The sequence below is a fragment of the Eptatretus burgeri genome, chromosome 7 (assembly GCF_056783735.1).
Source record: "Eptatretus burgeri isolate ZD-2024b chromosome 7, Ebu_testis_v1, whole genome shotgun sequence".
Lineage (NCBI taxonomy): Eukaryota > Metazoa > Chordata > Myxini > Myxiniformes > Myxinidae > Eptatretus > Eptatretus burgeri.
Window position 1 is genome coordinate 77,701,088 of NC_140967.1, and position 18,161 is coordinate 77,719,248.

Here is an 18,161-nt window from a genome sequence, read left to right on the forward strand (position 1 = left end):
CCTCTCAACCCCCAATGGACATCTCCGAGCCGTTTCTGCGTGCTGCATTAATGTTCTGTTTTAACTTACTCCCATTTCGTTCAATCCCATACTACCCCCCACCCCCCTTCTCCACAAGTTCCACAACCAAATGCAAGTCATGAGCCCTTACCCCCATTTCCCCCTCAACTTCCCCCTACTAAACGGAAGTCCAGAAGCCCTCCCCTCATGCTTACCTCCTCCCAAACTCCTGCCCAACTTCCCCCGCTCCTCTCTCTCCCATCCTCCTCACTCCCACCTCCCTCCCAGAGTGTATGGTGACGTTTGGCGAGGCATCGCTCTCCCCGCCCCCCCCTTTTCTCGCTATTTTCTCCTTCCTAGCTTACCCCTTCCTCACCCCCTGCTCGCTCCCCCAGCCCTCCTTGCTCCTCCCCCCTCCTCTCCTCTCCCTCCCCTCCCTCCTCAATGTACCCTGACAAATAAAAAATAATGTGGGAACAATTAGGGCCATTAAAGAAGCATTAGTCAGAGCATAGTTTATCAACTTTACTCTCCTAATGACTTACACTCGGCAAGTCCTGTGCTTGCTTTGAGTAGATACATCCTTTTTCGTACAATTGTCTTTAGCCAACTGTTTCATCACTTGCATAATGGCTTTGTCTGTCTGTACGCAGCACAAGATTGCAGGGTATCATCATTTGCTGAGGGTGTGGTTGTGACACTGAAGAAATGCCCACTTCTGGTGAGGGCAGAAATTTGGAAGTTGGCTATGGTGCTGGCGATTGCTCAGCTATTCTTCACGAAAGACTACGTGGGATCTTTAACATTCACAAAGTAATGCTGGCAGACAGGATACCCAGTTCAACATCTATCTGAGGGATGGCACACACACTGATCAATCACCCTGCCGATGAAACACCGGGATGACAGTTTATAGCCGGGTCAAAACCCAGACTCGACAGCTTAGAGGCAATGTGCGTACCTCTAGGCCATCCTGTCAGTCCTGCTTAATGGCAAAGGTATCAGAAAACTGATGAACACCAGACTGCCATAAAGCAAATATAACCAGTTGTCTTTGATCACAGGTTACTCTTAAGGAAATATAAGGTACATGTACCCGTGTTGAATCAACTGGTGTTCTATGATTAAGATGCATTACATTCTTTAAACAAGCTTTTCCTGAGGTTTTAGAGTTTTCATTTAATTAACCATCTTGTTTACTGTGATGTTATACTTCATGACAAAGTAGATGAGTTTTTAAAACAAGGTGGGAGTTGAGCATACTTGAAGAATTGCACGATGAGAAAATATTTCACAAATAAGGTGATGACATCACAGGAAATGGAGACTGATACGATGAGTAGTGTGTCTGGGAATGCCCCTTTCTGGATATTCTTTCTTGGCTTTGGGTTCACCTCTGCAGAAACCTTTTTTGTTTGTGTTTTCCATCATTCTTCAAATGAAAATGACACAAACTAAAACCCACCACATTAACACATTTTCCTAACATCCCATCTCAAAACTTTCTTTCTGCTGTGTGATGACTTCTTATGTACTATCTAATGTACAGCCACTGTCTGAAGGTTGCCTTCTCTGCCAATGCTATTTCTGTAGAGACTGGCTCAATTCAGCCTGTAAATTGTTCAATCCCAACTCTCCCAACAGTTCACCTGTACTCATCCTCTGCAACAATTGGTTATTCTGATAATGTCAGGGTGAAAGCAACCATTATGCTGTCCACTTTCAGAAAAGAGTGTTGTATGGCCTGTCAGTACCCTCATTCTGACTCGACAGGCTACAGTCACAGGCAGTTTATAGAATATAGACCCATTAAAGACCTCTTCTGAAACCCATAATGACAGGTGTTGGAAATTGTTCCACAACTGCTTGCATACACTTCTCATACAGTTCCTACTTTCCCCTCTACAGCTGTCTATCCCATCTTCTTGACCATGCATGGTTTAGCATCGTTTAAGTAAGCTTGTGGAGATGCCATTGCCACCAAACCACAAGTCTTCTCCACCTGGAAGGTAAAAAAAACATTGAAAGCAATTTTCAATCCTTCCAAGGTGCACTAATCAAATGCCTTTATGAGATGTGAAAAACCAACACAAATTGCAACTAAAAAGCAACATTTCAAAACCACTAGTCTTCCAACTAATGGCAACATCTCGCCAGATCTATACCTCATGTGATCCTCCAATATGCCCCTCAATTTATTGTGAGAGATCCATGGTGGATATGACTGAGTGACAAAACTCAGCTTTTGCTTCAAAGGCCTGTATTGCCACACCCTCCAGCCCCATCCCTGCCCCAGCTCCAGTTATTATCTATTAACTGTCTCGTATGTTGTTCCCACGCTGCAATGCGAATAAACACATCTCTTATTTGTATGCATAGAGAGTGCTCTGATGCAGACATTCAGGATACTGAACATATAACAAGGACTGAGGTGATATGAGCTCAGAGACAATTCTTCTCCTTCCTTTCCTGAGAGGTGCACCTTGCCTTACTTTACTCGATTACAAAATAAATCAGAACATTGTTGTTTTCCCACTCTTTGACCTCTGACCATTAGTTTTGTTGATCATTAGATAGACTTCTCTTGCTCATCTAAACAATGAGATGATGCATTGAAATTCAAGCAAAAGGTATCTAGGCAATCTCTGTGGAAATTTCACAGGCCCTTCACAGCTTGTGAAGCTAATTGCCATTGGCATAAATTGTCCTATCCATTCATTGCTTGTCGACTTCCTTGATGTCTGTCAGTTGTTTAGATGATATGCTGTTTTTCAGCTCAACCATAGCATTCATTATTAATATAACTTTATTATAGTAATAATAATGATAATTAAAATAACATAACTGTCATTTGTATAATTTGTCACAATAATATTATAATTATTCAACAAAAATATTTTAAAATAACAAGGATTGCTAACCTATTCATCAAATTTCTGCACACACCTCCCTTGCTCCTCCACATCTTCATCTTCTAGTGTTCTCTGGAAATTTGAGAAATATGCAATTCAAATGCACTACACTATGTATAACTACAGTGCTGTGAGGTGTACCAGGGCGGATGGCCGATACGGGCAGGATGCGGTGTCCCAGAAGCTTGCCATTGTCCTCAAAGACTGCTATGCGGAGTGTTGCCAAGGTGGGCAGCACAACCTGTCAATAACATGGCACCTTTAAGGATAGGGAAAATATGCAAGTTGTTAAAAAATACCAATATTGGCATGCATTTTAAGAACGTTCCTTCTGTTGTGGAAGGCAACAAATCGAAGGCTTTATTATAAAAACGTGAGGATAAAATGGTTAAAGTTATCCACTTTAAAATATCACAAAAGTGCTGACGTCTCAGGCATTATTCTTCGTCGGAGTTTTGCTCTTCTTCTCAGACGAAGGGTAAAGCCTGAAATGTCAGCACTTTTGGATTTTTATGGCAGACATATTTAACCATTATATTCTCATGGTTTTAACATCTTGTGCTGTCAAAACAGACCGCTGGTCTTTGCTGGAATTAGCAACTAATTTTACAAGGCATTATAACTCTACTTGCTGAGAAATATGAGTTTGCTGAGCTGTTATGGCAAAAGAGGTATTATAACATCGTTAGCAAAGACTGCCCCCCTCATGCAAACTCGATAGACACGGAAGAATTGGTCACCTTTTTGAAGACAAATGGTTCTTCATCCCACACAGGGTTGAGGGAGTTTCCTGTGACTGTCTTGGACTTGTAGATCTTACGTTTTGTATCCACTGGAAGGCCAAACATGTCCACCTCCACATAGCAGCTTACCTTCTTGTCCAAGAGGAATTGTCCGGATATTACCTGCACCCACAAGTATGATTGAAATCACAACATGGGGTCCAATGCCACCCAACGGTAATTGACAAATTCCTCCAATTTTGAAATGCAACACTTATGTGCAAAGTCTAGGCTCATGGAAGATGGAGGGGGATTGAGAGGGTAAGACTGGTTCTTTGGTCATGGTTCCTTCTCTTAATCCTCGAGAGATTGGCTTCCAAAAAGCTAGACTGTTACGGATTCTTCTGTGTTACTGTATATTTTACGTTCTCTGTTTGTGTCGAATGTTTTTCGTATTGAGTGCTCACTACTGTGTATTTTTTTCATGCTCATTCTATTTATTTCAGTCCTGTGTCCTCATGTAGCGCCTTTCAGTATCAGTATCCTCATGAAACCCATAATGACAGGTGTTGGAAATTGTTCCACAACTGCTTGCATACACTTCTCATACAGTTCCTACTTTCCCCTCTAGAGCTGTCTATCCCATCTTCTTGACCATGCATGATTTAGCATCGTTTAAGTAAGCTTGTGGAGATCCATTGCCACCAAGCCACAAGTCTTCTCCACCTGGAAGGTAACAAACAATTTGTTACCATCTTGTTTTTAATTGACCGACTATATCTGATCTCTCCAAGGATAAACATATCCTAACAGCTTGGTAGGCAACCGGTGGTGGAGTTGCAGCTTATGTCAAGGCTGAACTCTCAAACTCTTCTCGCCCTGCGTCCCAGCCCCTCTTCTTCCCCTGCTTCCCGGTCCCTTCCATTTCCCCAGTGTCCCATCCTTTCCTGCTTTGCCAGGGTCCCATTCCACAGCTTTCCGCCTCCCACTTACTCTGCTCCACGACCCCTCCCTTCTTTTCCTTTCCTGCCAACAGCATCACCTCCCCCCATCCCTAACTCTAAGGACCTCCAACATCCAAAGATCTCTTCAACCAGCCATGTCGTGGTAGGCAACAGGCTTGGATAATTTTGTGTCTACCATTCTTTTTTTGTTTTTTTCCCCCCAACTGTTTCCCCCATACCCACTCGCCATGTTTCCATAATCTCTGTCCCATCATTCACCATCCTCGCTTTAACTCCCTCATACTTCTGTTCGATACAAATTTTTAAAATCAAAGATGACAAAAACTTTCCTTCTTCTCCTTCTTCCTACCCTCTCTCCATCAATTTTAACTTCTTTAAAAAGAAATTTTAAAATATTCAAGCTTTCCACAAACAGGACTTGCTTCCAAATACCTTTCTTCCAGTTTGCTTTCCATTCTGCCCCTCTGTCCATCTCTCGATGACTCGTAAACTCATGCCTCATCCACCATCGTGTTCATATCGTGTTTTCACCATCATTGTCATCACAATCCTGATGTGTCTTTCTTCGTGTTTTTAGGAAGGATGGGCATTAATCTGTGAACCCACCATTAGTTGGTGAACATTAATCTGGGAACCCACCAAGTCTGTCTTCATTATTTTAATCATCGTTACCATCTCATTCCTGATGTCTGTCTTCATCTCTCTGCCATTGGAATCCTCAAATCCATCCGTTTTTGTTGTGTGTGTGGGACTACGTAACAAATTCCCTCAAGTCAGGACACTCTTCCATGCCATCCTCATACCAGGGTTTCCTGACACTCGTTCCCTCGCCCTGCTTAGCGTCCCCCACGTACCTGTCTATCCAACTCATGGCACTCCCCTCCTTGCTTCCTCCATGTCTTGCATCCTCTGCACACTCTGCTTCACCAGTGTCCACGTCTTTCTCGTGTCGCCCTGTGTCCCAGCCCCTCTCCTCTAGCGCTACGTCCCGGTCCTTCTCTTCTCGCCCTGCGTCCCGGCCCCTTTCTTCTCTCACCTGGTTTCACGCTGTCGAAACCAGGGCATTTAAGATCATCGGCATCTCCCGCAATGAAGCTGAGTCTTTGGGCCTCTCACTCAATCACCGCAGGTTGGTCGGTGGTCTTTCTGTCTTCTACCGACTCCTCTCCAGCCTTGCCCCCCCTGCTCTCTCTGCGATTTGTCCCCACCACATTTCCACAGGGCGCTCAAGGTCCGCCAACAACCCCCTTCTGGTAAAACTACCAAAATCACGAATCACTGCTCATCTTCACTCTTTCATTCCTTTTTTTTCCCGCCTTTGGAATACATTTCCTCACTCTATTTTTTCCCATTCTTCCCTCCAGGCTTTCAAAACAGCTGTTCACCACCACCTCTTATCTTCCCCCATCCAAATCCTCGATCTTTTCTACCCCCGATAATCCACTCAAGCCCACTTCCTTCAATTCCCCTGCTTTCCTTCCTGAAAGTCCCTGTAATGTCCATCTTCTCTTCGCCATGTTCCCCGTCCCATCCCCATCCCTCTCCCTTCCACAGTTCACCTAATGTGTCTGTTCCCCACTGTTTTGTCCCTTCCACTCCCGCCCCTCTTGTCTCATGCCCCCTTGCTGTGAGTTGTGTGTTAGCTCTCATACGAGCCTCGACAAGGTATAAAAAAAAAAAACTTTTTCCCGGTCCTGCGCCCTGGCCCCTCTCTTCTCTTCTCACCCTATACCCTGGCCCTTCTCTTCTCGCCTTGCGTCCCAGCCCCTTTCTTCTCACCCTGCGTCCCGGCCCCTCTCTTCTCGCCTTCCATCCCAGCCCCTTTCTTCTCTCCCTGTTTCCCGGCCCTGCGCCCTGACCACTCTCTTCCCAGCCTACATCCCGACCATTCCCTTCTCGCCATGTTTCCCGGCCCCTTTATTCACGCCCTGTTTCCTGGCTCCTCTCTCATGGCTCTGCACCCCGGCCCCTCTCTTCTCACCCTGCGTCCCGGCCCCTCTCTTCTCACCCTGCGTCCCAGCCCCTCTCTCCTCACCCTGCGTCCCGGCCCCTCTCTGCTCACCCTGCATCCCGGCCCCTTTCTTCTCACCCTGCGTCCCGGCCACTCTCTTCTCGCACCGCGTCCCGGCTCCTCTCTTCTCGCACTGCGTCCTGGCCCCTCTCTTCTCTCCCTGTGTTCCAACCCTCCCAGCCCCTCTCTTCTCTCCCTGCGTTCCGACCCTCCCGGCCCCTCTCTTCTCGCCCTGTGTCGTGGCTCCTCTCTTCTCACCCTGTGTCCCAGCTCCTCTCTTCTCGCCCTGCATTCCGGCCCTCCCGACCCCTCTCTTCTCGCCCTGCGTCCCAGCCCCTCTTCTTCCCCTGCTTCACGGTCACTTCCATTTACCCAGTGTCCCATCCTTTCCTGCTTTGCCAGGGTCCAATTCCACAGCTTTCTGCCTCCCACTTTCTATGCTCCACCACCCCTCCCTTCTTTTCCTTTCCTGCCAACAGCATCACCTCCCCCCATCCCTAACTCTAAGGACCTCCAACATCCAAAGGTCATTTCTCAAATTTGACTGATCTTTCAATTCAAGCTGCCACAGGTGCACCTGACATTATGTGCCGAACAGAATCTGTCCTCTCACAGGATTCTTCTGTGTCTCTCCCTGGGTATCGTCTTTCCCAGTTTGACGGGCCTGAATCCTATTCCGGTGGTAGAGTTGCAGTTTATGTCAAGAACTGCATTTCCCACTGTCTGTGTGCTACCTTTCCCCTGCCTGTCATGATCAGCACCTTTGGATGCGCTTTCCCCTCCATAACCACCTCTTGTTTGTTTGTTTGATGTAACATCCTTCCAACAGGGATGACTCTATTTACATCTCCCCGCTCTACCATCACAGACAATCTTATAACCACCCATCGCAACTCTCTCTTCCTCATATTCGGTGATTTGAACTGTCACCATGCCAATTGGCTGGGTGTTGGTATCTCTTCAACCAGCCATGACAATGTAGCAAGGGACGTCTGTGACTCCATGGGCCTCCCCCAATCAGTGAACTTTCCGAACAAAATTCTACCAATGGCACGTCATCCCTCCTGGACTTGGTCATGAATTTTCCCTCCAACGTCTGCTATACCTCTTCTGTCCCAATAGGTTCATCTGATCATGTGCTTGAGAGAGTCAAAACCTCCCTGTGTATTGTCAGGGAGCTACCTCAGTGCCATATACTCTGGCAGTTCACTCAAGCTACCCTCTAATGTCAAGACTGGTGCTTCATTTCTACCTCTCCTGAAATTAATACTGCCTGGGAACCCTTCCACACAAGCTTGCTTTCCCTTATGTACAGTCGTACAGATTTATACCATCTTGTCTGCAGTTATCATGCAGGGCCACTCACCCCTGGACCCTGGTACACAGAATCCTGTGGTAAGGCAATTGACTTCAAACAACTTGTCTTTTCTACATGGGAGGTAAATCCGACTGAAGGTGACCTCTAATCATTTCACAAAGCACTGAAGTGTGTATCCACTCTCATGAAAGTCATAAAACATCTGGCCAACCTCAAGGCTGAACTCTCAAACCCATCTTTTCTTCAAAGATCTCGTAGCACCTTGTCAAGTCTGTCTCTGGTGTATGCTCTTCCTCCATCCCTTCTCTCACTTCAAATGACACCACAGATGATTCTCTTGTGAGAAGGCCAAATCCCTCAATTATGTGTTTGCTTCCAAATCTTGTGTACCCAACCCCTCAAACCCTACCCCTAAATTACCCTCTCATACTCAACTTTTGCTGGATACTGTGTCTTTCCCACTTGAGAAGCTGAAGAGGAGGAGAGGAGATTTGGCCATACTCTGTGCAGAGCATTGGTGCTGCTTAATTAGTCTCATTGGCTATTGGGCACAATCCTGGACGGGTCGCCACTCCGACACAGTATACCAGCATACTGACACTCATTTTGCCGACCTCGGAAGGATGACAGGCCGAGTTAACCCCACCTGGTATGAATTCGACAGCTGAACGGGATTTGAACTCAGGACCTTAGGATCCCAAGCCCACCACTCCAATCATTAAGCCAACACCAGGCATTAGAAGGTGAAGAGGTTTCTGACAAACCTTGACTGATTCTGCGACAGGCTCAGATGGCATCAGTGCATGCGTCCTAAAAACCTGCTCTGCTGCTCTTGCTCATCCTTTTTCTGCTCTGTTCATACAATCATTCTATCTGGGTCAGTTTCCATCTGCCTGGAAGTTAGTCAACATCATTGCAATACACAAACATGGTACAAAAACAGATCCTCTTAACTACAGGCCTAATGTCTTGTTTCCAACAATAAGCAAGGTCATGGAATCTATCATTGCAGTTGACGTCATATCCCTCCTCTTCTCCAATGGCCTCATTTCATATCATCAGATCAGTTTCAGACGTGGTTATTCTACCATGGACATACTGCTTCCACTCTTCCAACAATGGATGGAGGCCCTAAATACCAGAGATGAGATCAGGACCATCTCTCTGGACATATCTTGAGCAATTGATAGAGTCTGGCACCCCACCTCAATCTCCAAACTGATTTATGGCATCTGCTTCCCTTCTCTCATCTTTACAAACCTTGAAAGAATAAGGAGGTGGTCCAACATTTAGTATGTTTTTCAACCTTGACAAATCCCATCATACTCACCCTGTCTCTCAGAACAGATCATATGGCAAACCCTCCAATGTACTTCCTAAACAAACCACAGAGGTTAAGTCACTCAAATTTTTGGCTTCATCATCAGCCATGATCTTTCTTAGGCAGACCATATTTCCAAGATGGCTTCCAGAACAAGCCAATGACTCAACATCCTTTGTCGTTCAAGGTCTTTCCTTGGCCAATCTGAACTTTTGACAACCCAGAAGGCCGATATTCACAGCTTGATGGAATACCTATCTCTATCTCTATCTCTATCTCTATCTCTATCTCTATCTCTATCTCTATCTCTATCTCTATCTCTATCTCTATCTCTCTCTCTCTCTCTCTCTCTCTCTCTCTCTCTCTCTCTCTCTCTCTCTCTCTCTCTCTCTCTCTCTCTCTCTCTCTCTCTCTCTCTCTCTCTCTCTCTCTCTCCTTTGTACTGGCTGCCCTGCCTCACGCCTTTCCTGTCCTGGAAATGAAAAGTAAAGAAAGTACTTTCCCATGGAAAGTAAGGCCCTCAAAATCATTGAGATCTTCTGCTAGGTCTGATTACAAAAATAACTCAGGCAGGTTGGTGGCCTCTGTAGCCTCTGTATATTATACTGCCTCCTTCTTGGTCTTGCACCCTCTGCCCCGTCTTGGCTCTGTCCTTCCTAGGTTTCTGCAAGGCACAAATGGTCTGTCAGTAACCCTCTTATTGTTAAACTCCCAAAATCCAGGCACTGCACTCATTTGTTCCTCTTGTCTCTTGCCCACGGAACCAACTTTCCTTGTCTGTTCAATCGCATTCTTCCCTCCAGGGCTTCAATACAGCTGTTCACCACAAACTTATGTCATCCCTTATCCATACTCATGATCTCTTCAACCCCAAAATAACCCATTCGCAAGCACTCCCTTTTTCCAGGTTATTTTGACTCACCCCTTCCCCCTCTCCCTCACCTCTTTTTGGTTGCTAGTTGTTTTGTTTGTTCCTTTTCTGTTTCATGCACACTTCCCCCTTCCTCTTCTTTCTGTGTTTCATTCAGCTTGTGTGCAGCTTGTTCACCTCCACATGTCCTTCTCCCCCTCCTCTTGATCCCACTCTCAATTGCACTCTGCTGTTTGTGCTTCCCCCTTTCCATGTTGTTCCCTTCCCCGAGCCTTGATCATGTATCCAAAAAAAAAAAAGAGAACAAGTACAGCTACATTCAAAGTACACTACTCCCGTGCCAAATAAATAAATAAACATATCCTCCAGAATGCGACATTGCAGGGGCGCCTTCGGTGCCCGGCAGTGCCACCGAGCAGCACATGGAGACAGAATTTGGAGGGAGCAGTGCACAATAATTGATTGATTAATTGTGTAATTAAAATAAATACATAAATCATAATCATAAAATAATTAATTTACTAATCAATAGGCTAATAGCATCCCAAAACCACCACTGTTTCATCTGAATCTGTAACTTTTTGGAAATAATTAATTAATGGAAAAATTAAGCAATTAATTGATAAATTGATGAATCAATAAATCAAAAATACTCTTTATAGCCAAATCACTTGGGTCACTGTCGTGTCGAAATATCAGCTTCCCAGCTCAAAAGGTGCCTGACATATTGTCCAGGTGAGAAAGAAAATAAATAAGTAATTCAGAAATCTATAATAGTGAAGTAATTAATCAATTAATTGATCAATGAAAAAAATATATATGTATCGATTTTGCCAAAGCATTTGTTCACTATTGTGCCCAAATTTCAGCTTCCTCGCTCAAAGGATGGCTGAGATATCGGCCAAATGAACAAACAAACAAACAAAGGAATGAAAACTGAGTACGTCCTTTCGGTGTGCGTCATAGCCAGGCGCCAAAGCCCTTTGGCACCTGGCAATGTCATGCAGCACCTGAAGATGGAATAGGGAGGAAAGATGGAATATCTTTAATAGATGCAAATCACCCAATGCACTCTGTAATGCCTGGAAGCGAGTGAAACATCTTTCTGGAAAGAAATCTAACACCATTTTTATCCAAGGAAGGATTTGTTAGCTTCCTGGAAAACTCATTTTGAAAAACTGCTCTCTTCTGATAATTCCAGATGACCCAACAACTCAATTGATCCCATCTTCAATTTCAATGCCAACATAACGACTGGCATGTTCTCATCAGCAGAATTTGACACGGGCATGGAACAAATTAAAGTTGGAAGAGCCCCAGTCTTGATGGTATTCCATTTGAAGTTTGGCGACTTCCAAAGTTAAAAAAAAAGTTTACTTTAATTCTGAAACAAAACGTAGCTAGGAAATCAGCCTCCAGAATGGGACAAAGCAGACATTGTACCAATACCCAAGAAAGGAAATTTATTGCTCTAATTGCTCTAATTTATTGCTCTGGAATAAGTCTAACCCACACTGCAGCAAAAATCGACCATCGCCTCCTTCTTAATATACAGTAATTCGCATTGAACTAGAAAAGATCCCACTCCCCAATCAAGTGGGTTTAGTCCCCTTTGATCTACATATTCTCAGATTCTTGCTCTCAGGCTCATCATTGGGGAAATATGTAACCACCAAAAAGAAGCTATCATCTTTATTGACTTCAAAAGTTTTTTATTCCATTGACAGGAATAAACCTTTCCAAATTCTCCACTCATACAGTATGCCATCCCTCCGTCAATTTTTAAGGCCATACAAATCATGTATGAAGATGTATCTGCAGTGGTATTAACTCCTGAAGGAGAGACTGCAATTTTCATAGAAACATTGGAGCTCTTTACCTGCTTTCCATCGTCTTGGATGACGTCCTAAGAACGGTGAAAGACTGGGATGGTTTAATTCTCTCTCAGCGTTGAAGTCGCAGACATCCAGCACAGCACATTTCTGATCTGGACCTTGCTGCCGACATAGCGTTACTCTCTGACTTGTTACTTGAAACTGAACTTCTACTTCACAAGGCTGAAACTGCTGCTACATTTATTGGACTGGGACTCAATGCTGAAAAAACAACGATGTATGTATATGCACGTCAATCCTGCTGATTGTGCTCCACTTACTGTTGATGGAAGTCCAACAGAGAAAGTTAATGACTTTAAATACCTCGGCTCCTATACCAACACGCAGCGTGACTTGGAAGGTAGAAAAGCTCAGGCTTGGGCAGCAAGCAGTTCATGGTCTCAACAATGTTTGGAGATATCCAGTCTGCAGACAGAGTCAGCTAAGGATCTTCAAAACTACTGTTGAGTTGATCCTTCTCTATGGGTGTGAATCCTGGACCTTGATTCAAGCACTGCAGGATAAATCATTGGATGATACATACACCTGTCTACTTTGAAAAATCCTCAGTGTTTCTTGGCAAGACCATATCACCAACAGAGATTTGTATGGTTCTCATCCCCACGTCTGCTATTGTGAGGTAACATCAGCTTAGACAGGCTGGTCATGTGATGCACCATGAAGAACATGCAAAGAAAGTTCTACTCTGGAGGCCCAAGGAACCCCAGAGAATCGGGCGTCTTCTCATAACTCTTTGTGACATCATTGAGAAGGACATCAGCCTGAGTGGCGTTGATTTCGTCAACACTACAGTATGTCCAATTGAGAACACTGGAAAAAAAAATCTCATATCACCAGGTTAAGTGGATTTCAAAAGAAGAAGTAGAAGATGAAGAAGAGGAGGAAAATAGATGCTTTCACTGATCTTTTATCACGTGGCCTGCAGATCAGAAATGGTTTCTTGCAATATTCTCGTGTGCTATAAATTTTCCAAATTAGTCCATCTTACAAAAAGTTCCTGAATAATTTGATCAAGAGCATCCATGATAAGAAAATGACATTTTTACACATTTTCTAACTTTAATTAGGCAAACAGTTGTTTTATATCATGTGGACTGCTTTTTTATGAAAAAAGAAAGCTGAGAATGATTTTGATGGCATGCCATCACAAATCCCCACGCTTCCCACCTACAGAAAAGTTTAAAGATGGTAAACATTTCCACCAGGAATGACCCAACATTAAATTTAGAGATTAAAAATCTTCTGATTTGTGATCCGAAGTCCCCACCCCCTGGAGCATGAACCGGGGGTCAAATCCAAAAACTTGTTACATATTTCATGCGTCCCTCAATGTTGATTGCATAAAAAGGGTGGGGCAGAGAAACGGCTAATTTTAAAAACTCAGCAATTCAATAAACATTTTGTATTTGCCAAATTACAAATATGCCATCTTAAAGTACAAAGCATGTCATTTATTTCTTGAAGATCACATCCTCGAGGTGACCTCCGTCTCTGCACAGACATTCCTCTAGTCTTCCACACATGTTTCCCATAACACGGCGTAGCATCTCCAAATAAATTCTGGCAATTTTTTGATGGTATGATGTGGACAAGAGGATGGAGGGTGACATAATAAGGTGACATAACAGGATGATATAATAGAGGTGACATGTAGTTTCCCCACTCTACCGGTACCCAGAAAATCGGTTTTTAAAATCTCCTGTTTCTCTGCCCCACTGGGTACAAGGTTTCATTAAAAAAAAGGTTTTAAAATGTGCCCATAATTGCATTTTTTAATATTTGATCCTTTGACCCCATCACAAGAGGCGGGGGCAAAATTATACTGCTCTCGCACCTTCTTGCCATGTGGTGATCATAACTCCTAAGTTTGGTGAATTTCTGCACAACCGTTTGATGGACAGACAAACGGAGACAGAAAGACAGATAGTTGGAATGTTGGAGATGATTACAAAATCCCATTTTTTCCATAAAGTGTGGGGATAATTAAATTATTTCATCCATTTTTACCACCAATTCTCATGTTACTTCCACTAACAAAACAAAAGGAAACAGCTATCATCCATCATTTACCGACAAAGTATTGTATTACAGTGGCTCGAAAAACAAAATAATCCTAGGATATGTTTTGCCATTTGAGGCGCATGAGTTTGGAGCTATAGTGCTTAGTCAATCTGACGAAAAGATTTATACTTTACTTCAGCAATTAAAATCACATGAAGAATTGTGAACCATAAGGTCCATGCAATCATGTGTGTGAATATCCCTATACATGAGCACCTGCTTTCCAAAGATAATCCCACCTTAACAGAGATAGTGTTGGCAATGATTCCATCAACAGTATTTTCAGAAAAAGGGTCGAAGTGCTTGTCAGGCCGACGCATAAACTCTGGTTTCAAAATGTAGCCACTGCATCCATTGTATTCAAACTTGCCCATGTTGAGCTGCATTGGCAGATCTGTGAAAATATAAATGCAGGAGAGGTGGGATGCCAGGCAAGGCAGGATCTGAACTTTAGTCTCCAAGTATTAATGACAAAACAGGTCTGATGTTCAAATATGTTTCAAGAAGTTTGTAACCTTGCTGAAACTCTTTTTGATTCAAGGCAAGTTGGCAGGGTTGACCAAAATGGCTCAGAACTGATTCTAGAGGTGAATCAAGTGAAACGTTTTTTTTTTGCTCACCCATAGACTGGAAGTTGAGGGCCACAAACTGGCAGCCAGCGTTCCAAAACACCTGCGGCATGTAGTTGGAAGAATCCACTCGTGTACCCTTGGGATAAATTCGACTCATCTGCCATTTATTGTACCTGAGAGTGTTGTTAATAGAACAACCATTTAAAAAATAATAAGTGCATTACAAGGTAAGAGGTGCAGGCAGGGAACCACAAACAAGTTTTTCACACAAGAAACGAAAATTAAAAGAGAAAATCTTTGAAAAAAGGCTCTGAGTTGCATTTTGTAAAGGATGCTCCACAAACTCCACAGGGGATTTGGTAAGTTGTTCCATGCCCTTGGTTTCCACAAAAGATGACATCTCGTAGCTTCGATTTCTCTCTGTGGTTTTGAGGGAGGGAAGGCAGATGAATTCCAAATCATCACAGCATGCCAATCATACAATCAGTACTATTACTTGCTTGATGACCAACTTAAAAAAAAATTGCAGTGGATATGAATGGCCCTGCATTTTCAGACTATTTTTGTGGCCATCCCAAGTTTTCCTGAAGGTATGAAAAATCAACTGCAAAGCATGTACTGGCATAATACAAGGTGGCCAACCAATGATGACATTTACAATTGCCAATACCAAGTTAGCATGTGTATAATGCAATAATATATTCATCGAATAAGAAAAATATTGAAATGTTAATGCCCCCTCTTGTGTTTTGATGTTAATGTAGATACTGCCTTGTCTGTGTACATACTTTGTGAATAAGCAAACATGGGTCTATTGTAAGAGATACGGGTTCCACGGTTCTCCACCTCCCGTTTATCATCATTATATTTATTATTCCCCGTGGTTCCACATCACCATGGAGATGAACTCACCACACCAGGGAACACAGAGTGGTATGACCCATGTGTTCGGCTGGTGAATGCACGTTTTGACCTACCTCTTCAAAAGACAAAGGTGGGGGTGAAGTGAGAAAAGCCAAATCACAGTCAACCATGGTCAGAGAAGCATCTCTTTGCATCTGTCTTGAGCCCGAGAGGGAGACCCGTTTGGACCACGGAGGAGAATATGCCCAAGCAAGGCCGTTGTATATTTATATGTTATGAATAATATGTTCAATTTCACCATAATTTTGCCTTTGAACTTCCTCCAATTAATTATCCCTTCAACGACAGCCAAAAAAACCCTCCCAAAAAACCCATTGTTGACAGTTCACACCAAACCATAATTTTTTCACTATGCAGAGCACATGGTGAATGTTGTGTGGATTTTCAGAACCCCAAAGCTGGTCCTGTCTGTTCACAACCTCACTGAAACAGATATTGGTCTCATTTTAAAATCACAAGTTGTGCAAGGCTTTCGGACATTCACTGAAATAAGGCAATATTAACGGTTTTCCACAATTGCAGCCAGAATATAAAGGCACTGAACAGTGTTTTTTACACTACACAAATTATTCTCACAGCTTAACAGCCTGCAAAGAAAAAAAAAATCGTCATTTCAAGGGCTACTCTGTATGTAGGACAGACCAGGTTGGTTCAGCAAATCACAATCTCGTTTTTGAAAGTTGTTGATAAGTCAACTGCATTTTTATCAATAACTTGATTGCAACATACCATTTGTCCGGAGACTAGCTCAGCTTCAAAAAATTGAGAATCCAAACCTTTAATACTGCTGCCTTCAGTAAAACTTCCAAAAAAAAAAAATAAACTACTGGACACTGACTTGTGGGCCATGGACAAAACAACATTTTTTTTCATTATATATATATATATATATATATATATATATATATATATATATATATATATATATATATATATATATATATATATATATATATATATATATATATATATATCAAGGCCCTGCCTAGATCAGACCATCATTCCAAACTGGATGACCAAGCAAGGAGACTGATCAGAGAGGCCAACTGAATCTTTGAAAGAGCTACATACCTTTATGGTAAAGACTGGTCACTATGTGCATGTGACAAAAATATCACAAGCATTCCACAAGTCTGGCCTGTATGGTAGGGTGGCAAGAACAAAGCCATCACTCAAAAAAGCCCACATCCCATTTGTGGGATGCAAAAAACCACTCCGGAGATTCTGAAGACATGTGGCAAAAAGTTTTGTGGTCTGACGAAACCAAGATGGAACTTTTTGGCCTAAAGGCAAAATGTTACGTATGGCACAAAGCCAACATAGCACCTCACCCGAAGAACACCATCCCTACTCTGAAGCATGGTGGTGGCAGCATCATGTTTTTGGGATGTTTCTCATCAGCAGGGACTGGGACATTTGTCAGGATAGAAGCGAAAATGGATGGAGCGAAATACAGAAAAATCCGAGGAAAACCTGCTGCCCTCTGCAAGAAAGCTGAAATTGGGACGGAAGTTCACCTTTCAGCATAACAACAACCCAAAGCACACAGCCAAAGCTACACTGGAGTGGCGAAGGAACAACAACAAAAAAATGCTCTTGAGTGGCCCAGTCAGAGCCCTGACCTAAATCCAATCGAAAATCTATGGCATGACTTGAAAATTGCTGTCCATCAACGCTCCACATGCAACTTGACTGAGCTCGAACAGTTTTGTACAGAAGAATGGGCAATAGTGCCAAATCAAGGTGTGCAGAGTTGGTAGAGACCTATCCTAACAGACTTACTGCTGTAATTGCTGTCAAAGGTGCTTCCACCAAGTATTAACTCAAGGGAATGGACATTTATCCAACCAAGATATTCTAGTTTTGTATTTTTAATTAATTTTCTGAAATTTGTAGAATTTGTTTTTCACTCGGAAGTTATGGGTTACGATGTGTAAATAAAGGTGTAAAAAGTCTGATTTGATGCAATTTAATTCCAGGCTATAAGGTGACAAAAGGTGAAAATTTTGAAAGGGGGTGTAGACTTTCTATAGGCACTGTATATACCTTAAGTAGCTTTCACCCTTGTTTCGGGCTAATTTCAATAAACAATTTTGTTTTAATGTAACATTTTGGACATTTTAGGGAGGTGTGCATAAACATTATTTTATAAACAGTTGGCAAACGCCATTTGACGGGAAGAAAAAAATTTGGCTCGGTTGTTTATTTTACTTTGAAATTTATTTTACTTTGAAACTCACAAAGAGAACAAACATGACCTTTCTAAGGCATACCCAATTCATATAAAATAACCAATTGCTTTGGAAAAAGCCACAAGGAAAAAGGAAAATGCGATCGCTCGTACGCTGCTGAGGTTAAAAGTGAAAACCTACTGTACATCCTTCCTGACCAGTACGTCTTCATGTCATATGTTACAGGTGTACTGAGTGCATAAAAGCATCAGTGTTCACATTTCAAAGGTGGACCAACAGTATTCTGGGATGCATGAGTATTCTGGATTGTTCAGTGCTGCTTGTGCAGGATATGATAACAAAATAAACTGACAAGGTCTTTCACCTGACAAGGTAAAGAAACGAAACTTTCTCAAAA

General features: G+C 42.9%; 1 protein-coding gene across 1 annotated transcript in view; it reads right to left on the reverse strand.

Moving 5' to 3' along the window:
- The window catches only part of LOC147023596 (1-phosphatidylinositol 4,5-bisphosphate phosphodiesterase beta-1-like), a 435,861-nt gene that overhangs the window by 71,853 nt on the left and 345,847 nt on the right, over positions 1-18,161 (reverse strand). Inside the window, exons 18-22 of the mRNA XM_085889131.1 lie at positions 14,984-15,068; positions 14,697-14,821; positions 14,316-14,470; positions 3,653-3,817; positions 3,054-3,153 (exon numbers count right to left, since the gene is read on the reverse strand). Coding sequence (XP_085745257.1) covers positions 3,054-3,153; positions 3,653-3,817; positions 14,316-14,470; positions 14,697-14,821; positions 14,984-15,068 — 630 coding nt within the window. The remainder of the gene's footprint in view (positions 1-3,053; positions 3,154-3,652; positions 3,818-14,315; positions 14,471-14,696; positions 14,822-14,983; positions 15,069-18,161) is intronic.